Source organism: Schistocerca serialis, chromosome 8 (genome assembly GCF_023864345.2).
Source record: "Schistocerca serialis cubense isolate TAMUIC-IGC-003099 chromosome 8, iqSchSeri2.2, whole genome shotgun sequence".
NCBI classification, from domain to species: Eukaryota; Metazoa; Arthropoda; class Insecta; order Orthoptera; family Acrididae; genus Schistocerca; species Schistocerca serialis.
In genome coordinates, this window is record NC_064645.1 from 303671392 (window position 1) to 303694900 (window position 23509).

The 23509-nt window shown below is 39.0% G+C and overlaps 1 protein-coding gene across 1 annotated transcript in view; it reads right to left on the reverse strand.

The window, feature by feature from the left end:
- The window catches only part of LOC126416092 (xanthine dehydrogenase), a 251217-nt gene that overhangs the window by 122958 nt on the left and 104750 nt on the right, over positions 1 to 23509 (reverse strand). The window contains exons 2-4 of the mRNA XM_050083585.1: positions 9182 to 9239; positions 6870 to 6966; positions 2884 to 3119 (exon numbers count right to left, since the gene is read on the reverse strand). Coding sequence (XP_049939542.1) covers positions 2884 to 3119; positions 6870 to 6966; positions 9182 to 9239 — 391 coding nt within the window. The remainder of the gene's footprint in view (positions 1 to 2883; positions 3120 to 6869; positions 6967 to 9181; positions 9240 to 23509) is intronic.

A 23509-nucleotide genomic window follows, 5' to 3' on the forward strand; every position in this document is an offset into this window, starting at 1 on the left:
GTAACCACAGCCACGGTCTCCGAGCTGACAGTCCATGCTGCTGCAAACATCATCAAACTGTTCGTGCAGATGGTTGTTGTCTTGCAAATTTCCCCATCTGTTGACTCAGGGATCGAGACGTGGCTGCACGATCCGTTACAGCCATGCAGATAAAATGCCTGTCATCTCGACTGCTAGTGATACGAGGTCATTGGGATCCAGCACAGCGTACCGTATTACCCTCCTGAACCCACCAATTCCATATTCTGGTGACAGTCATTGGATCTCGACCAACACGAGCAGCAATGTCGCAATACGATGAAACGCAATCGCGATAGTCTACAATCCGCCCTTTATCAAAGTCGGAAATGTGATGGTACACATTTCTCCTCCTTACACGAGGCATCACAACAAATTTTCACCAGGCAATGCTGGTCAGCTGCTGTTTGTGTATGAGAAATCGATTGGAAACTTTCCTCATGTCAACACGTTGTAGGTGTCACCACAGGCGCCAACCGTGTGTGAATGCTCTGAAAAGCTAATCATTTGCATATCACAGCATCTTATTCCTGTCGGTTAAATTTCGCATCCTTAGCATGTCATCTTTGTGGTGTAGCAATTTTAAGGCCAGTAGTGTATCATATTCCCAGACATTTCATATCTCACTAAAAGTTTTTAAAAGTAAAACACAAAAATAGCTAAATGACAAGCCTTTCAACACACTTGAAGAATTATAAAACTGTTCAAAAGACAATCTAAATTAATAAATGATTGGTAAAACTAATTGTACCCTCATTCAGGGTATGATGTATCTGCTATTGCAAAGTATTCTTTTACATATAGGCAATTGTTATTTGACCATGTATATATTAATAAATAATGTGTACTGCTATGGAATGTCAATCCCCACTGTAAAAGATGTTCTTAAATTATTCGTGACAACATTAATTACATGTAAATGCTTCATGATGGAGGAATAAATAAATAAAACAAAAAGTAGTTGCTACAGAAATTGTCTCAAATAGTTCAAAACAATGTTTGATTATTAAGCATACCAGTACGTTATGGGTTTTTATTGGTTAATTTCCTAGACCTGCTTGAGTGGTGATTGGGTTTAGTGCCTCCATTAACATCTCCAAATAATAATCCTAAAATCTCTTTGCTCATGCAGCTCATATCAGAATGGGTGCCATGAAAATGAACCCGCATCTAATTCCATTACAATTCCAACACAAATGTACAGATGTAAAGTGTTCTTGTAGAGTAAAAAACTGGATGGATACAAACATCCCTTTGTATTAATAATCACTACATCACTGATAGCCTTTGTTTCTCATTGCTTTCAAAATGGCTATTATAAAATGTAGCACATTTTTAACAGCAGTTCAAAATATGTCCCATACATGTGCAGTTCCTTCACTGAAAATATAAGTAATTCATTTAGGTATTTTTAAATATGATTTAAAAGAGATTGGTGTTGCCATTCTCTCTCGCAGGCACAATAACATTACTCTTCATCAGTACATAAATCAATTATAATAAGGAAGGTTGTGCCAGAACATTAGTAATTTAGGAACAAAGGAGACAACACACCAAATTGCAGAAAAGTTGAGTTGTTGAAAGGCACACAGAAAGAGAATGAAAAATTTGCTAGCTTTCAGATGTAATCCTTTGACGAGCTAGAGTACACACACACACACACACACACACACACACACACAGGTGTGCCTACATTGTGTGTCCAGGTAGCACAATATAGGTCCACAGGTGTCTGTTGCCAATGGCAGACTGGAAATGGTCAACAGCTGTAAAGTTTTATAACTATTTGCAAGTACCAGCCATTAACTATAGCAAACTAGTAGAATATCACTCAGATCACTTTTATCAAAAGAACCTGACATGCATACCAAGGAATAAAATTACATGGTAAAGTTTTCTCTAACACTTGCAGTCTGACCAGAGAGAGTGCTCATGTGTGTGTAAGTTGTACTTGTGTGAATGTGTGTGTGTCTTCTGCTTCGGAAGGAGACCTTGTAGCTGAAAGCTTAAATGTATAGCAGTCTTCTGGTTGTGCCTGCCTGTGACTCAATGTTTCCTCTATATGGTAGCAGCACTCTAGCCTTTTCATAATATTGTTGTTATTCCATCCTGGACTTTCCATTGTTAGAGATCCATTAAGTTATTTATGTGGTATTGTTTGTCATTAGATTCACACTAGATGTGAAATTTTATTACAATTCAAAGAATTATGAGAGCACTCTTTGTCAAGGAACTGGCAGAGACAGTTTTAAAGAAACTGATCTTTCATGTACTAAACATTCCTGCCACATATGAGCGTACAATAGCAATTATGATTTGATTATTAAAGGAATTCGTGAGAATGCTAAAATGTGATTCTGATGTAAGTGGGAGAACAAGTCCCACAGAGCTACTTCAAGAAAACTGTGAAGTCAGATGCTTGTGAACCAGAACATGCATTCAGAATTTTCTGCATTCACCATACAAACATGCTGGTTGGTCTCCATTATCCACCTAAAACATATTGTTCTGGGGAAAAGAATTAGTCATTACTAATGACTTAACATGACTTGTGGAAACATGACACTATGTTCTTCCCTGTTTTCATGTGTATTAAGTTAGTGGATGTCAGGCTAACAATAATGACATAGCAAGCAGTTATATTTGCGGTGGTTTGTGCTAGAAATTAAATCTGTTATCTTAAGAAGATGGAAATTAATCAGCTACTTTAGTGACATTGTATTTCTCTTGACTCCAACCATTATGATTAATGCTGAATACAAAATATTGAAATACATAAAATCTTGTAACAGTATTATGTGTCTTAAATAATAAAGCTATTTTTAAAAGTATTGAAAGAAAGGAGTTTGTGTCACTGAACCATACCTTGGAATGCTACTTCGAGGTCGTCCATTGTGGGATAACTTTTGTTCCGAAGCAATGTGTACATTGACATAACAATTCCTGGAGTACAGAAGCCACACTGTGAACCATGTGCTTTTGCAATCCTTTCTTGCACTGGGTGTAAACGAGTCTTTGTGCTTCCAATGCCTTCCACTGTTGTGACTGCTAGACCATGCATTGCACATACTGGTGCTAGGCAGGCATTTGCTGCTAAATGACTTATTCATAGTCAAGGAATTATCTGTGAATAACGCTATGGGAATAAAATGTGTTTCAACATACAATGGTTCTATATGCAGGAATGACTTAACAAAATTCTTTTTACTCTGTCACAGCAGCGTTCTTCACCTCCTCTATGAAATATCCACATAGCACTCCTGCTCCGTCCCTTGATACTTGGGAAGATCCAGGTGAAATATTTAACTCTTTTATTAACACACAACTTGCCTATTCAGCCCTTGACCAACATCTCATATAAGGCAGGGCCACTTGCAAAAGTGGCCATATCGTACACCTATACCACATATGCTGCAACTACTGCACAACTATCTATACTAGAATGAACACATCCCAAATGTCAATATGACTGAATGGCCACTGTCAAACTGTAACCAAGGATAAGATTGACAGCCACTTACAAATCACACAGATTAGCTCAGTATGGTCAACTCCTTCTGGATCTCTTTTCTTCCTGATTTTTCATTTTTAATGTAGCATGTTTTAATGTATTCTTCAGTTTCAGAGATATACACTGATTAGCCAGAACATTATGATCACCAACCTACTATTCATATAAACCCATCCAGGTGATAGCAGCATCACCAGTGATGAATGAGTGCTAGTCAGACACACACACAGTGCACGTAGTATCAATGAGTGTGCTGTCTGTGTGTAGAACAGGGAAGCCATGCAATCTATCTGTGTTTGACAAATGGCAGAACATGATAGGCTGGAGGCTCACCACGAGCATTTCAGAAACTGCATGACTTTTCAGGTATCTGAGAAGAACTGCAGTGAGTCTTTTCAACACATGGTGTAACCATGTCCAGATGTCACGTGATTAGGCAGCCACCCCTTGTTACAGATGTTGGACTTTGTAAGCTGGGCAGACGGGTAAAACAGGACAGGTGGTGAACCATGGGAGAACTGACATCAGTCTTTAATGCTGGGCAGAGTACAAGTGTGTCTGAATACACATTGCATTGAACACTCCTAACAATGGGCCTCTGCAGCCGATGACTCATGGATGTGCCAATGTTAATACCATGATGTCAGCAACTACTACTGAAATAGGCACTTGACCATTGGCACTGGCAATTGGTGCAGTGGCAGAGTGTTACACGGTCTGATGGGTCCCAATACCTTCTTCATCATGCTGACGGGAGGGTGCAAATTTGTCATCTTCCACAGAAGCAGCTGCTTGACTCCTGTACAGTGGAATGGAGACAAGCTAGCAGCAACTCCATTATGCTCTGGGGAACGTTCACATGGGGATCCACAGGTCCAGTGGAGCTCATGCAAGGCACCATGACAGCCAAGAAGTATTTACACTGGTTGCAGCCCATGTACCTCCTTTCATGATTTTGATGTTTCCCGATGCAGTGGAATTTTTCAGCTAGATAATGCACAATCTCACAAGGCCAGGAGTGTGATGGAATGGTTTGAGGAACAAAGTGGTGAGTTTCAACTGATGTGCTGGCTCCCCAGCTTGCCAGATCTGAACCCGATCAAAAACATCTGGGATGTGATTGAATATCAGAGATCATTGCCCACTCTCCAGAATTTACGGGACTTAGGTGACTTACGTGAGCAGATGTAGTGCCAGCTCCCTCCAGCGACCTACCAAGGCCTCACTCCTTTCATTCCATGATGTGTCACCACTGTTATCTGAGCCAAAGGTGGACATACCAGCTATTAGGTAAGTAGTCATAATTTTCTGGCTGATCAGTCTATATTGTTTCATCAGCATACCTTAAGTTATTTTTATTATTTGACTTCTGATTCTAATACTAGTTTCATACTGTTAGGCCTGCAGATTTCATTTTTTATCCACCAAATAAGTTGAGGAGAAATGTAAATTTAATAGAGCATTGTTGACTCCCCTCCTATTCCAAAATTTTCGGTGTATCATTGTTACAGTTTACTGCAGCTTTTTCACTTTTATATAGCTTTCTCATTAACTGCATCAGGTGCTCTCATATCCCCATAATTTCTAGTACTTCCAGCAAGTTTTAGTAGTTTATACAGTCAAGGGTTTTGATGTAGTCCATGAAGCATGCATTCACAGATAATCTCTGTTCTTTTTTTCCTTTAACAAACTAATTGTAGCAATTTCATTTCTGGTGCCTCTTGCCTTTCTAAAACCTGATAATTCCCTTGTGGCTCTCTATTCATGTACACTTACCAAACGAATTTTTAATGTTCCACTTCACACAAATGGTACTTGTTCACATTTGCACTTTGTAAGCAGACTTCTCCAGTCTTCCTAAATGTCTGAGCAGGACATTTCTTTGGAGTAGCAGCACTTCTACTTTAAATTCTGGAAACCATAAAAAACTTCAGCAGGGTTATGATTTTTAAATGAGGACCACTCTATAAAATATTCCCCCCCCCCCCCCCGCCCCCCCCCCCCCCCCTAGAATTGCTTTTCCTATTTTCCCATTGCTTTTTGATAACCTATTCTCCCTTTGGAAATCATTTGCTTGCACTGTGATTCTTTTCCCTATTAATACTTTTGCTGTAAGATTTTAGACTTATCTATCATTACATAAACCAGCCCTGTTACTGGCAAAATCTATTCCACCAAAGGAAGCATCACCAGTAAACTTTTCATATACCAACTTGAGTGCAGCCTTGGGCCCAACCTTTTATAAACACATAAAACTACAATAAAGTTGTCTATAACAATGAATGTACATGAAGTGTATATACGGACAACACACAGTAGCCCACTGCAGAACACATTGTGCAACATGATACTCATGACTTTTTGCTGTTTTACTACTTATGTTATCTACATTATCTCTCCTCATGTCAGTTCCTCAGAACTTTAAGGATGGACTCTTGCTACAGATATTCTTGGTCTTACCCGGCTTACATTTGTCATAATTTTCTAGACTTGTTTTTTTTTCTTCTTTTGCTGTCTCTTTACAGGGTCTTTACATTTCACTTAAATTATTTTTTCATCCTCTGTGCCATTTATCATGTACTTAATTTCTCCTTCTTTTTGGAATATTTACAAGGTTTTTCCACTCATCACTGACTTGCCTACTATCTTTTACACTAGTTTTCAGATCTTTTCTGCTAATAAGTCTACACTGACCCACCCAGGGTCCTGGATGACTTTACTTTTTGCTTAAATCCTTCCACTCTCTTGTTCTCCTTTTCTTTCTTCTACCAGAAGAAGGAGCCCATAGTTTTAAAACTAGCAGTTCTACTTGGTTCAACATGTTAGCAGATGGCTGCCATTTGCTAAGTGGATTACTTCTTGTTGTCTTATAAATACCTTGCATACTGAATCACATGTCCTTTCACATGAAATAATCATGCATAATCCCACAGCAGAGATTTAATTGTACTGTGTTGATTGAATGCAATATATATTTATGAAATTTGCTTTAATACCATGATGCAAACTTATGATGAACTACATGTGTTATGAATCTGTTGCAGATCAATATACTATGTGCATATTATTTCCTATTGATATTTTGTATGCAACATGAGGCTAACATCTACCCTAGGTGTCATTTACTCTCAAATCTTTGTGGATCACCACTGGAAAGCCTGCACTACAAACAGTTATGAGCACTCAGTGGTACAGAACAGTACTGAATGACATCAGTTACCACATTTACAGTTACTCTTTAGATTTTTTTAAAAAAAAAAAAAAAAAAAAAAAAAAATATTCAGAGTGCCTCGTATCATGTCAACTTTGTTCCTGTTATGTTGACTCTGTAAAAGGATACATTACTTTGTTGAGTTTATGATCATACTTTGAAATCATGACAGTGCATGCTCCACAGCCACCTTCGGCACAACCCAGCTTTGTGCCACATAGCCGAACTGTTGAAGAGTTAAGGTAAACAGAAGAAAAATATAAACTCACATAGAAGTGCATTTTACAGCTAAGATATTTGAAATACTCTTTTCTTGCAAAAAAATAGTACAATTGTAGCACAAAGAAGTGACACAATAAAAGAACATGATCTAATGAGTCTTATTTACATGACATACTGTCCTGTAAGTCATTCCTTATAAGTGGCCCATGATTAAGCCATCTAAAAGGAAAATGAGCTCCAAATCCCTCTTGTCCCTGCATTAGTTTCCAATTTAATGTTTAATTTGTCCAATTTCTGACAGTATTTTTGTTTCCTGTGACAGACAGAGGAATTTATTTAAGTCTAATAAATGTCTGTGCTCAAGAAAATCAGGATCAACTATTTTGTGTCATTTATTTGTACTAAATTGGTGTTCAATAAAAGAGGCACACATGCAACAGATACATATCACAAAGTGGTAAAAACTGTATGTTTGGTAACTGCTAAACTAAGTGAATCAATGGCTGTAGACTTTCCCAGTGTATACCACTGATGAAAGGGCCTATGTTTCCAGCTGGGAGTTATGCTACCATGAAGCTTTGACAAGTTTTGAGCGTGTTGAGTATGACACTCCTCAAAATGTCACAGCTTCTCAACATCACCACCTAACTGAAAACCTAAGAGCTTTTCATCACTGTGAATCAATAGTTTTGAGCTTTTTGAGTAAGAAATTGTGCTTTGTAAACTCCATCTCTTCCCCCTCCATAGAACTAAAATTACTTGCACAGCTCCCCCATCCGTTGTTTGGATACTGGGTGTCCTCTTGATGACTGTATCGTTTATCACACATGACCATTTTCAGATTTGTGAAATTCACTCAAAAAAATTTCCTAATCAATATATTTACACCAGATATTACGAAGATGACAACAGAAAGTTTTCAATATTTAGCTACATTTTAATATGTTTGCTATGCTTTCACCTCTTCAAATTGCCTGTAGTATTAAACAAGAAAAAAACATGGAAGAAGAATATATAATTGCACATACCTATACAACACAGACACCACTGCTTCATATTATTGAGGACACTCAACAGAGGCAAGATTCAAGGTATATAAAAGTGGCTCATGCTGTGGCAATGCCTAGGACCTATCCAGCCAGTAACCAAAAATATATCCAAGGGAAGCAGTCGCATAATTGTTAGGGTCAGCCTTCCCATGGAGAGACACAATATGACCATGGACCCCACAGACAGCATCCTAGGTGCTGATAGAGGGTACTGGCCACAGGGACCTATTCTTCTCCATGGGCCATGTGAATGGTTGTAGTGCTTAGAGCAGTGCTGAAGCCACTCAACGTGAGCTTCCTGAGTCAGGCACCAAATTCAGTTACAGTCCACCAATCAGAAACTCACTTTGGAGCCACCACACTGATGGCATGTTTCATGTCAGTGATCAGCTTGTCAGATTTCTTGTTTTGATTCTACCTCTGACCTTGTGCCTACCCAGCCAGCACCCAAAAATATATTCAAAGGAAGCAGTCAAATAACTGCAAGGGCCAAGCCTTACCACAGACAGACACAAAATGATCATGGTCCACATTGTCACCAGACAGTATCGCAGGTGCCAAAGAGGGCACTGTTCCCATGGACCTCCTCCTCTGTGGGCCACGTGACTAAATGTAATGCTTAGGGTATCCTGGTGCCTGGGCTATATTTAGGCCAGTGCTTAAGCCACTCTGATTGGACTTCCTGGGCCAGGCACCAAATACAGTCACATTCCATCAGTCAGAAACTCTCTTTGGAGCCACCACAATGATAATGCCATGTTTCATGTCAGTGATCAGCTAGTGGACCTGGCATATTTCATGCTTTTGTTTCCACCCCAGGCCTAGTGCCTACCCAGCCACCAACCACTATCATATCCAATGGAAGCAGTCACATAACTGCTAGGACTCAGTCCTCCCATAGATGGACACAACATGACCATGGTCCACATAGTCACCAGACAGCATACCAGGCACCAATGGAGGACACTGCCCCATGAAGCTATTCTCCGTGGGCCACATGACTGAATGTAATGCTAAGGCTATCCTGATCCCTGGACTATATTTACGCCAGCGCTCAAGCCACTCCAAGTGGCCTTCCTGGACCAGGCACCAAATGCAGTCACATTTCATGAGTCAGAAACTCACTTTGGAGCCATCACAGAGATGACACCAAGTTGCACAAAAGGATACGTTTGTTACGCAGGTAATACAGCAGTGTCCATTCCGGGTCCACATTTGCATCGATCACCTGCAAAAAATGTTAACATGAATATTTTTAGTACTTAAGACTCTACAGACTACATAAGCCATACTGAATCTAAAATCAAAGAAAGTGGTAAGAAAAAGTACACAGGAAGCCATGTAATTAAAAAACCATAATTGCAACAAATGTGTAAGGAGATGCAGAGTAAAATAAATCAATAATCATTCCAGACCTTTGCGAATAGAAGCTTATGTTGGATAATGAATATCATATGGCTTGAAAATTATTATAATTTTTTACACGAACAGAATATAAGAACCTGCCAAGGTAGCCGAGGGTTCTAATGCGCTGCTTCCTGGACTTGAGTAGGCATGCCGGCCTTGGATCAAATCCACCCGGTGGATTAACGATGAGGGCTGGTGTGCTGACCAGCCTGGATGAGGTTTTTAGGTGGTTTTCCACATCCCACTAGGTAAATACACTAGGCTGGTCCCCATGCCCCACCTCAGTTACACAACTCACAGACTTTTGAAAATGTTCATACTGTTTCATGGCTTACACTAGTCGCAGACAGCTGGGGTACACTAATTCCGTCCCAGAGGGGTTGGGGGTGGTGACAGGAATGGCATTCAGCCACCCTCTGCCACTAACATCACCAAATCCATAGTAACAAGGCCGGCCCCACGTTGACATGGGACAAAGGTCCAAAGAAAATGACGATTATAATGACACAAACAGGATATAAGAGTGTGTGCTCACAGGGAGCCAGAGTAATTAATATTGTCTGAACTGAATTTATTGAAATATTATTTGAATTGGAATTATTGGAGATATTTGACAAGTTACTTTCAAGGGCAAATATTTAGTACCCCTATCTACTGTGGGTATTGAGAGAGCAGTGGCTTCATCCAAGCACTTAGCAGTGAGGTCACCACAACCACCCTTAAATTGCAAGACTAGCATGTTACATGGGCTGTGCCGCTATCTTATATGTAAGCCAGCCAGTAAAGAGAGTCAGCCTTGTTCCATGCTGTATAAAGTGTTTAGTCTATCATTATTTTGCTACACCTACAACAACCTTGCTTTGTTTCTGGATTGCCTGGCTTTTGTCAGTGGTATGTTTTCAGTGTGGGTCATCTTTCTTTAACATTGGGAAAAAAATTGATCCAACTGGTAGGGTGTCATTTACTTACACAGACCCATTTAAATAACTGTTTCAAATGTAGAATAGTTTTTGTCATAATTTGTGTATCTACTATATTCTGTGTGCTACAGGCATTACATTACCGTGAGTTTTTAAATGAAATGTCCCATGGACTTTTAAATGCAAATTCTGATCTTAACAGTGTGCATACATTTCATTCGTGTAACACAACACTGAAGCATCTGTAAATTTGTAGCTGTAACTCTATATTACATTGTATGAAATGGTAAGACAAAAATATGAGACAATGTAACTGATTTTGGACAGAATGATATTCTTATCTTCAAGATGTGTAAAATAATAATATTTTGAATAGGCTGATATGGTGTCAGTCAATTATGTAGACACATTTAAATAAGTGCTTCAAACATAGAATTGTTTTTATCTTAAGGTGCAAATGTACAAACCCATGTATCTTACAAAATGTAATTTGCCTCAAGTGATAAAGGAGTGAGTGCCTAATTGGTGAAAAGCTTTCTGTAGTTATGAGTGGCATTATGATTATTTATTTTCTGGAGGATGAGGGACTCATCTTTTCTTTTTTCAAACTAACTCAAAAAGATTCATGCCTTATGGTACAATAAATTTTGCAAGTGAGTGATGAAAACGTAGCACAGTTTCTTAATAAGGATTATTTTTATGTGGACTATGCCACAAGCATACATGTATGCAACTATCAAGGACAAAGTTCTCAAACTGCCTTAAAATCACATACACACTATTCCAATACTTATCACAATGGAAACAGTAATAGCTCATTACTTGTTGAGATTGTAGCATAGAGAATAAAAAGGAAAGGAATCCCAGATTGTCCTTGCTTGGCTATTTAAACAAAGACTTGGAGATCACCATGAGAGATATGCCTTAGTCCTGGGGAGCAGCCAAGTTACATCATCTCTGCTGGAGAGCTCTGTTATCTTCAAACCAGGGGTCAAGCTTAAAGTCAGCTGCTAGTCACTATTAGCACAAAAAAGTCTCCTACTTTCTGCTTGTGTGCACTAAGAAAGAGGGTCATGCATACTGTTGCTAAGTATCTCATTAGAAAGGTTTTTGCATCTGAATTATTTAAAGAGTTATCTGAAGTGTGAGTTGTTTGAATTTTTTGGGAAGTTGCTCCAAACAACAAATTATGAGTAAGTTTAAAAAGGAAAACACTCCTTAATGTTGCGCAAAATTATATTTATTTGGTCACAAACTGGCTTTCAGCTTCTCATGCCATCTTCAAGCATAGATAAACATGATGTATCACTTACACAGATGTTATTTGTACAGAATATATAAAATTGACAGAGTGTTTAATAGGTAAACATTATCTCTTTTGTTACATAGAAATAATTACATTAACTAAAAAGTTGGTTTTATGTGGAGATACATTTAATAACTTTTGAGAAATAAGATGAATTTACAGTTTGAATCTAGTATTTGTAGCAAAAACTTGAGTTAACAAAGGGGAAAAAGGAAATTGAGTCCGATTGTTTAAGACTAGGCCGGTGTTCTGTGTCACACGTTTGTGGATCTTCTGTAGGGTCATCTTTCTGCTTATCTTGACAGAATGTAAAACTTCACATTCTGCATCATATGAATGGTTTTTGGTTTAAATATGAAAACAAGAGAATTTGGATATTAATAAAGTAAGTTTCAACTTCTGCTGATCACCTTTTGGCAGAAAACCATTCATACGATGCGGAATGTGAAGTCTTACATTCTATCAAAAAAAGTAGGATGATGACCCTACTGAAAATCAACAAATGTGTGACACAGAATTCCAGCCCAATATTAAATAATCAAATCCCGTATCAATTTTGCCCTTTGTTAGATTAAGTTTTCATTACAAATACTAGATTCAGACTGTAAATTCATCTTATTTCTCATCACCTTCACATAAAATCATAGTTTACTCCCTTTTTTACTTACTGAAATCATTTTTATGTGAGAAAAAATGTAATGTCGTCCTATGTAAACATTCTGTCATTTTCGTGTCTTCTGTGCAATAAGTTACTATCAAGTTTATCTGCATTTGTGACACTCAGTTGTCACCTGAAGATGGCATAAGAAGCTGAAAGCTGATTTGTGACCAAATAAATATAATTTGGCATAACATTAGAAACCATTTTCCTTTTTAATCTTAATATAATGTCCTGCCAATCAACGATGAAAGATTTAGTTAAAGTTGTGAATGTTTGTTTTGGCATTTATCATATTTTCTGTAATAAATATAAATTTATCTATGGTTAGCATCATTCAGTATAAACATTATCGCACTGGGAGGAGACTAGCTTTCATGCTTGGTGATCATATCATAATGTGAATATCTTGTTTTATTTCCATACAGAGTAATTTTAATGAAATACTTTCCTGTGTGACACTAATACTGCAATGGAGGTGGGAGAAGCTAGCAGCAGCCATATTACACTCCTTATTCTAATATAATTTAAAACTAACATAATTTTTGAAATTTGCTGTAATCTAGGCATTAGAAGAGCGAGTAGGGTCAGTGAACCTCAAAAGTTCAAATCATTCAGAACGAATCACTACACAAAATTACAGGATGACCTTGGTTCATGCTGCACATGCTCTTTCCTTACACTGTGTGCCCTACATTAGTAAAATTATAATAGTATGTTCACAAATATTCTTTGATGAAATCAAAACTTTGTCCCACCAACTCATAAAAACATTTGTTTAAAACTACAGAAACTTACTACTTCAAGAATATTTAGTTTTGAATCCAATCCCTACAATCATTCACTGACATAAAACATTTGAAGCAGCTCCTCCTGAATGTAGCAAGATCATCATCTTTTTTAAAGGAACAAGGCTAAGCTTACATTTGCATCTGACAGACAGAGTGCTATCAACAGTACTATATGCCCCCATTCAATCAAATACTGTGGGAAGGGGTCAAATATCATTCAGTTATGAAGCAGCTTCTCCCAAGTTAAAGGTAGCTCGCTGCATGAGCACGGTTTATCCATATCAGCCAAGAGGGTGAAGTCTATGCTCATAAATGCTGTTTACCTGTTAATATTTAAAAAGATAAAAATGTGTCATACATTAAATTTTTGTTGTTGTTGTTGTTGTGGTCTTCAGTCCTGAGACTGGTTTGATGCAGTTCTCCATGCAAGGTTCTTCATATCCCAGCACCTACTGCAACCTACATCTTTCTGAATCTGTTTATTGTATTCATCTCTTGGTCTCCCTCTACGGTTTTTACCCTCCATGCTGCCCTCCAACGCTAAACTGGTGATCCCTTGATGCCTCAGAATATGCCCTACTAACCGATCCCTTCTTCTAGTCAAGTTGTGCCACAAATCTCTCTTCTCTCCAATTCTATTCAATACCTCCTCATTAGTTATGTGATCTACCCATCTAATCTTCAGCATTCTTCTGTAGCACCACATTTTGAAAGCTTCTATTCTCTTCTTGTCTAAACTATTTATCATCCACATTTCACTTCCATACATGGCCACACTCCATACAAATACTTTCAGAAACGACTTCCAGACACTTACATCTATACTCGATGTTAACAAACTTCTCTTCTTCAGAAACGCTTTCCTTGCCGTTGCCAGTCTATATTTTATATCCCTCTACCTCGGCCATCATCAGTTATTTTGCTCCCCAAATAGCAAAACTCATTTACTACTTAAAGCATCTCATTTCCTAATCTAATTCCCACAGCATCACCCGATTTAATTTGACTACATTCCATTATCCTCATTTTGCTTTTGTTGATGTTCATCTTATATTCTCCTTTCAAGACACTGTCCATTCCGTTCAGCTGCTCTTCTAGGTCCTTTGCTGTCTCTGACAGAATTACAATGTCATCACAAACCTCAAAGTTTTTATTTCTTCTCCACGGATTTTAATTCTTACTCTGAATTTTTCTTTTGTTTCCTTTACTGCTTGCTCAGTATACAGCTTGAGTAACATCGGGGAGAGGCTACAACCCTGTCTCACTCCTTTCCCAACCACTGCTTCCCTTTCATGCCCCTCAACTCTTGTAACTGCCATCTGGTTTCTGTACAAATTGTAAATAACCTGTTTCTCTCTATATTTTGCCCCTACCACCTTCAGAATTTGAAAGAGAGTATTCCAGTCAACATTTTCAAAAGCTTTCTCTTAGTCTACAAATGCTAGATACATAGGTTTGCCTTTCCTTAATCTATTTCCTACGATAAGTTGTGGGGTCAGTATTGCCTCACGTGTTCCAACATTTCTACGGAATCCAAAGGTCACCTTCTAACAGTTTTTCTATTCATCTGTAAAGAATTCGTGGTAGTATTTTGCAGCCGTGGCTTTTTAAACTGATAGTTCAGTAATTTTCACATCTGTCAACAGCTGCTTTCTTTGATCTGGCAATATTATATTTAAGAAATGATGACATACGAAATCTACTTTCCAAGTACTAAGTACACTTATCAAATTATGCTTAGTCACTGTTTTATAGAACATAGCCTTTATTTGTATACTTATTCAGACAGGATTCTACATTGTTGCTTATACTAGACATTATTACAAACATTTGAACCTTCATTAATATTTGGTATCCTCAAACATTTTGGGTCAACTGCCTTTTATTTGCATGTTGCTGCCTTGTCACACAGTCCAGTCACATTAATGTGAGCACTGTCTGTGTTCGACATCAACGTGCGGTTTCCACTACAGGTGACAACACTAGCAATGGAGGGTATATAAAACACATCTGGAGGACATCAAGAACGGTATAGTCATAGTTGTAATGCCAACAATGGAGCGATTTATCTGACATCCAAAATGGCATGGTCATTGGCTTTTGGGCCATGGGTGGATGCTTTTCCAAAATGGCTAAGTTTCTAATCTGTTCGCTTACCACCAAGGTTTGTTGTATACTGTACATGGCAAAATGGTGCTATCCAAAATTTGCGCCAAGACAACAGTGGTGTGCCGCGAGCCATAGATGACAGGAGTGAATGACAATTGCAGAGATGTTTACAGATGAACAGACGTGCAACTGTTGGGCAGCTGACTGCCCAGATGAACCAAGGGGCTACCAACATTGCCGCCTCAATGACAGTTCAGCAAACGTTGCCGCAAATGGGCCTCTGCAGCAGGTGCCTCATACATGCATCCACGATGACTGCTGTTCATTGGCAACATAAGCTGGAATCTGCATGTCAGCACCACAGCTGGTTGTCCACCGAGAGGTGACAGGTGGCCATTTCAGATGAATCATATTTTATGCTCCATCAGACTAAAAGCAAACACCCTTCAACAATTGTCGGAATGTTTCAGGCTGGAGTAGGGAGCATTATGGTCTGGGGAACATTTTCATGGCATTCTCTGGGTGATCTCGTCACTCTGGGAGGTACAATGGTCCAACCCTAGTAAGCGTCTATTCTTGGGACTATATCTACCCCCACAAGTAGTTTGTTTTTCCTCAGTGCGAAGGCATATAAGAGCATGACAATGCCATGTGACACACAGCTTTCAGCATGTGTGCGTGGTTCAAAGAGCAACAGAATGAGTTTATCGTACTCCCCTGACCACTGAACTCTCCGGATTTAAACCCAATTGAGAATCTGTGGTACAACGTCGATCAGGCTGTTTGCACCGTGGATCCTTAACCGAGAGATCTAGTGCAGCTGGCCAAGGCAATGGAGTCGGCATGGCTCCAAATCCTTGCCAGTACCTTCCAGAACCTCATTGACTCTTTTCCTATTATCAGATATTAACTCCATCATAGACAGTTCAAGTGGCCACTATCAGTACTAGACGTAACTGTAACATCAATAGTGATGAAATCAATGAAGATACTAGTGCAAACCATTAAGATACACTTAACTTGCAATGTAATGAATATTTTGTGATGAACCACATTGAGTTATTCACTTCACTTCGCTAATATCATTGGAGGCACCAACATAGCATTTCTTGAGAATACATGAACAAGGTAGAAAATCTTTCATGGTCTTTCAAAAGGCACTTACATGTAGGGAACCATGAAAAACCTGAACCCATATGGCCATAGGAGATTTGGATGCTGTGCCCCCAGAATGTGAATCAAATGTTGTAAGTGTTTCACAACCTCAGTTGATGGGGGAGTATAAGGCTGAATACTGGATTGAGATAACCTGGATAAACCGGTTGCAAGCTGGAACCACTCTCCAGGAAAGATACGTTCAAGGGTCGACCTGAAAATGTTGCAAAAAAAACTGATATTTTACTTTCTCTGCTTTCTTCTTTTTCAGTCTTCTTCTGATAGTCCGTTGACCACAGAAAGGATGAGACTCTCAGTTTTATTTCTTTGCACTATGATACAGAGTGTAAGTTACCATCAGCGTTTGAAAGGTTTCAGAAGGACGCAAAAAATAGTGATTTTCTGAGGGAAGGAGCTGTGATATTGGTATTGATTTCGCACGATCCGTTGGTGCATTAGTGTTCTTGTAGTTTCCTACCGCAGAATGTTTGTAGTTCTTTGCGGTTTTTCGGTGGTATTTGAGGAACGGAGGAACGCCACATTTTTCATCCGATCGTGGTGATTTCACTGTACTCCAACTGAGTTTGCTGTATGAATATGAAGAACGATCCATTCGTCTCAAGTGACGTAAGAAAACCACAGAAAAACTAAACGTGAACGGCTGGGTTGGTATTTGATCGCTGTCCTTCGCTGATATAAATCTATATGGAGCTTACCTACAGAATTCCATTCACAAAGAGTGGCCATGCAACTCCAAGGCCGAAAAACATGCGATCTGGTGTTGATTACGCAACACGACCAGTTCTCTACGTTCTTCCAGAAGAGTCAAGGTAGTAACAAGCGCCAGCAGAGGAATGCACAATGGGTATGAATGACAGGAGAGTTACCGTGTACTCGATGTTTGGATAAAAGCCTCTAGAGAGACTTCTGTATTCGTCAATGAGGAACTCCACAGAACATTACATAATCGTCAACTCGTTCTTACATTTTACTATCCTATTTTTAGTTTCGTCAGCTATGTGATAAAAATTAACTTTTTGTGCTCTGAGATGCTATTCTTTTCTAAGTGCATCTAACACCGTAGTTTTTCTGGGCCGGACGTGTTCATTCACGTATCATTACTGTATCGCTTCTGTTAACTTCCAACTGCTTCAGCGAATAATCGCCACCTTTGGATCACATGCATAAATTGCTTCAAATTTATTGCTTTCTGGCACGTCATTTTATTATTTTTTTCACAAAAATGAATGCATTCATTTCGTTCCTATAAATAAGGAATTTTTATATGCTGTGTAGAAGGTGTCATTAGGCATTAATATTCACTCTTTGGTCAGTTGTGTTATTGTCTAGCACATGTCTAATTAAACTTTTTATTCAATCATTGCAGCTAAAACTATATGCCAAACCAAGACTCGAATGTGGAACCTGCCTTTCACTGACTATACTCTTCAGTTTAACCATCCACGGACGCTTTATAGACCTACTAAATGTTTGCTGGTGGCTCCTCTTTATTCCACCCTTGGAAGAAGTTTATCGCCCCATAGATATCGGCACAACCCTGAACGCGGGGCGCTGGCTCAATTGCTAAAAGATATGGAAGGAAATTGATTGTGGGATTGTTGAAGGAACCATCTCAGCATTCGTCTGAACTGATTTAGGAAAACCTAACTCAGGACGGCCGGACAGGAACAGGCCTTTGTTTCTCCCGAGTATGTGTCATTCAGTTTCTCTGCCTCAGAAGTAGCCAATAGTATGTTGAAATACTGAGTCAGGTTGTGAAGCTACGTGGAGTGGCTGAAGGGTAGAGCACTGACAAACAAAAAAGAATACTGTTTAACGCATTATCATTTATTTACAATATTTCGCACCACCTAGGTCACTTTCCTCCTCTCGTGTGTTATAAGAACGTTATCTAGATAAGGTTTATAATTTATATAAAAAACAGCTACCAGCCACATGTATGGTTTAAAAAAGGTTTATTATCTTCAGACCATGACCGGTTTCGGATTTTTCTTTACAAATCCATCTTCAGATAGCAGATTACAAGCATTGTTCTGCCTGACGAATATTTCGTCAGGCAGAACTACACAGCTCTGCAGCAAACGAATAACACAAACAAAATTAGGTCCAACTAAGAATGCTTGTAATCTGCCATCTGAAGATGAATTTGTAAAGAAAAATCCGAAACCGGTCATGGTCTGAAGATAATAAACCTTTTTTAAACCATACATGTGGCTGGTAGCTGTTTTTTATATAAATTATAAACCTTAAGTACAACAGCCACGTTTCTCAACATGTCAACTTTCGACAAAATAGCGTTATCTAGATAATATTCAACATCAAAAATCGGTATAATCCTAAACGGGTAAATTTAAAATGGCGCTACAAAATAAGAAAGTCTGAATTCATAATCCGATTTCTCATCATCTAGTTCTAGTGCCTGAAGCGGGTCAATTCTAGTTATTGCTTTAGCTGCCCTTCATGTAGAAGCGAGTAATAAATCATTTATGGATAGGCGGGATAAATGGAAGCTAGTCCAGAAGACCTGTATTTAGGAAGCTTAATCCTTGGAGACTGGTTGTACAGAGGTGATATGATAACATTCAAGGGAGTTTTGCCTTTTCTGGTGGTTTTGTTTGATCATATATGAGAAATTCATATACAAGTGCACATGTATCTCTTTGGTGCCAACTTTTTCGTGGCATCGTGTAGCTAGTTTTCTTTCTGTTCAACAGGGAGTAACGAAGAGTGGGATTTCACTTTTATCCCTTTGTCACTAAGATTTTACATGCTTTACCATGCTCTGGATGCACTTATCGTATTTTTCTGGGAACTGTCACTACGCCTTTGCTTCAGACGCTCTCAGCAACAAAAATATGACTTATCCTCGCATATAGAGGCTTTTCGGAGGAATGGTGAGGAGGCAGTGGCGAGCTGAGCCTTGAGTTCGTCTATCAAGAGCGCTCGGCAGACCAAACGTGAAAGCACAGCCCCACAAAAGGCACTGTTTTTTGTGTGAGTTCCGTTATGACGCACATTGAGTGCTTACGTCACTGCTCCACATATTAAAAGCGCATTTTTTTGTATTTTTACATCACAAGTGATTCAGTACCTACCTAAATAAAATTTATAATACGAGGGGGTACCCAAATAAAAACCGGAATAGCATTGCCGTTGGCGGAGCCTGTGTAGTACTCATTTTCGCCGCTAGGCGTATGCAGAGCAATTCATTGTCTGTTCACTACCGCCGGTGTTGTCGACCTGTTCATCTGCAATGATAGTTTTTGTTAGTACTGTTTTGTTCTTATTTCGTTTTCTATGATGATAAGTTTAAGTGAAAACGGGCAGCTGTGAAATTTTACTTTTACTCGGTAAAATTGCTGCTGAAACTGTTTTAATTTTGAAAACAGCTTATCAAGATTACACTTTAGGAAATACTCAAGTGTACCAGTGGTGTGCTCGATTTAAAAATGGCGGCATGTCTATTAATGACAAACTTCGTTCCTAGACATCCATAAACTGCCCGAATGGAAGAAAAAATTGGAGACCTTGTGCTCAGAGACTGTCGGTAGACAATTGATCGACTGTTAGAGATTAGTGATTATCTTGGAGCTCGGTTCAGCGAATTTCAACGGAAGATTTCTTCCACCACAACAACGCACCTGCACACACAGCCATCTCTGTTAGACAGTTTTTGGCTGAAAATTGGTCCACGCACCTTACTCGCTTGACCTGGGCTCCATGCGACGTTTCTTATTTCCACGGTTGAAAATGGGCATGAAAAGACACCAATTTGACAACATTGAAGAAGTCAAGATAAAAACGAGGAAGGAGCTGTCACCCATTTCTACATATGCTGCAAAAAATGCTTCAAACAGTGGAAGAGTATTTTGAAGGGTATACGGTTGTTTTGAAAATAATTTTCAAATATATAACTTTTAAAAAATAATTCCGTTTTTTTTGGGTACCGTCTCCCCCTCGTATGTTCTCTGCAAATGGCAATACATTAACCAACATTGATAAATCTAGTCGTAACCAGTGTGTCATAAAAAACAGAGACGGATATCGAAATCACTGTCAAAATTACACTGCGGCAATTTAGGAAAACATACGCTAAAATCAGTTTTTAATCCAGTGTTTTATGAACAGATGAAAAATTATCTGCCTTAGAAAAGTTCAGTAAAAAGTAATTCCGATTCTGAAACAGAAATGAGAGAAGAAATGTTTATATTAATGGCTGTATTAAAATTATCAAAATTAAGATATATGTCATGCAAAGAGAGTGTTAATTCTAAATTTCTTCCAACATGGACGAAGTGCTATATATAGGCAGTAATTTTATGGTAGCTCCAAAATTGGAGGAAAAAAAGAGTTCGCTAGATCGTCTCAAGAACAATAAAATTATGTTATCTCATAGAATGGTGCGTATATCGGGATTCAAGCACTTTTCCAATTTAAAAGGCTTCCCGCGAATTGTGATACACAGAAATCTAATTTCGCTAATGAAGTCACATCAAAAGCGGTGGACATCTTTTTCAAAGGAAAAAAATATTCAATTTATGGGATGCGACAGAAACAAAAGGAAATTAAATAAAGAGAAGCGGTTCCCACGCTGACGGAACGGTGGGGGTCCTTGGAAAAGAATTTCAGCCGTCTACGCGTCTCGGAGGCCAACAGCGGTTACGCAACAAGCTGGATGGTGCGGATAACGCGACAGCAGCAATGACGCACTCTCATCCAGAGATAATTGTTACTCCCTTAATGGGCCGGGTCTGTGCTCTGCCTCCCCCCCACTCCCCCCCCAAAAAAAATCCTCGTTATGAGACTATGTAAGTCGCGAAGTCAGATTATAGCGTCAGCTGTTATAGGTCCTGACCAATACTGTCCCTCGGGGACGATAAACAAGACGAACAACAACATTGAGAAAGAACGATCTCGAAGAACAGATAGTACACTAAACTAATATCATCCGTATCTGTAATCGACACTGAAAATTATTTCCAGAAAAGAACGATGGATCCTCTAGACATATACAAGGGTCATCCAGGGAGTGAAGAACGATTGCGTGCAACGTCCAGCTCCGATCCCCCACCTCCGCGACCGCAAGCGTACCCGTTATCTCCCTCCTCAATGTAAGGCCGATTTTCGTTGCCGAGTGGTCACGACTCTGTTCTGTAACATTTCGAAATAGCGGCGCCCATTCAAAATCTCGCCAAATGCGAAGTGCGTAGTCATTCGTTCTCTGAGTGCACAAAATGTTCAGCGTATCGAAATTTATAGGCAAATAAAAGAATGCTTGTCGTAATAGTGCAATGAACGAGTTTTCAGTGAAGCAGAATGCTGTCGGCAAAAGTGTTTTTGATGCACTTCAACGTCTTAAGGGCTAAATTTTTGGGTATTCTCCTTACAGCCTTGACTTGGCACCACGTGATTTTCACTTATTCCCGAAACTAAAGGAATTTTTGGATGGAAAACAGATCGCAAACGATGAAGACCTCGAACAAGTAGTGACATCCTGGATCAAATCTTCTGTGGTAAGAGGAGTATAACAAGGGAATTGAAAAACTGATCCCATCTCACAAAGAGTGCCTATAAAGTTATGGCGACTACACTGAAAATTAGATTGAGGTAATGTAATTTGCGATGTCTTTCGTTTCTGTTTAGTTAAGCCGAAACGTTTGTTTCTGGACGACCTTCGCACATAATCATGTGTATAAATGGAGAAATTTAATTTAAAATACTATCGGCTGAACATTATAAAAGAAATGAGAAACTCTTGAAATTTTACAAAACACTGTCACGACAACCTGTAATGTCAGGAAGAGAAACCTGGATAACAACAATAAGGATGCACCAATAACTGAAATCTAAATCTAAATGGATACTCTACAAATCACATTTAAGTGCCTGGCAGAGGGTTCATCGAACCACCTTCACAATTCTCTATTATTCCAATCTCGTATAGCGCGCGGAAAGAATGAACACCTATATCTCTCCGTACGAGCTCTGATTTCCCTAATTTTATCGTGGTGATCGTTCCTCCCTGTGTAGGTCGGTGTCAACAAAATATTTTCGCATTCGTAGGAGAAAGTTGGTGATTGGAATTTCGTGAGAAGATTCCGTCGCAACGAAAAACGTCTTTCTTTTAGTGATGTCCAGCCCAAATCCTCTCCCATATTTCGCGATAATACAAAACGTGCCGCCTTTCTTTGAACTTTTTCGATGTACTCCGTCAGTCCTATCTGGTAAGGATCCCACACCGCACAGCAGTATTCTAAAAGAGGACGGACAAGCGTATTGTAGGCAGTATCCTTAGAAGTGCACGACAGAGATTTCTCAGACATGTAGCAGGACACAAGACAAGATCGAATGCGAAGTACAGAAAAGAATTAGCGTTGAACCTAATTGAAAGGAAAAAAACAGAATAAGTATGGAAATGGAAAGAGCACATCAGTAGGTTGGAGGATAAAAGACTACCAAGAATACTACATCAGTACAAACCAAAAAGACAAAGATTCATATGGAGCTCCAAAACCACATGAAAGGGCAGATTGAACTCTATAGACAGATATAACAGACAAAGTCTAATAAATGCAGAATTTGATGATGGTAAATAATTCAAATCAAAATATTAAGTTTGAGCCTATTATTCGCATGTCTAGCTATTTCGTCGTTGTTGGTGATATAGACTTAATAAGAAAAGCGCCAGTTTTGGTCTGCTGTTGATAAAAAATACAAAATGGCTACTGACAACAAACATATGATGGAATTTATGATTACACGAAGTAGAATGTTAGTAAATAAGTTTCTAATGGCATTTAGGTTTATAATGGCACGATAATGTAGATATTTGAAATCCACCTCGCTAGAAGGAAAAGCTATGCTAGAAGGTGTACACATGCTCTACGTTCAGAAGAACGCAGAAAGACGAAATGAAGGACTATTTTCTGCAGAGATCTACCTAAAAGTTGTTGCCTGTTCTCTGATCTGTACATATGGGCCAGTTCATCTACATCTACCTTTATACTCCGCAAGCCACCCAACGGTGTGTGGCGGAGGTCACTTTACGTGTCACTGTCATTACTTCCCTTTCCTGTTCTCGTCGCGTATGGTTCGCGGGAATAACGACTGCCGGAAAGCCTCCGTGCGCGC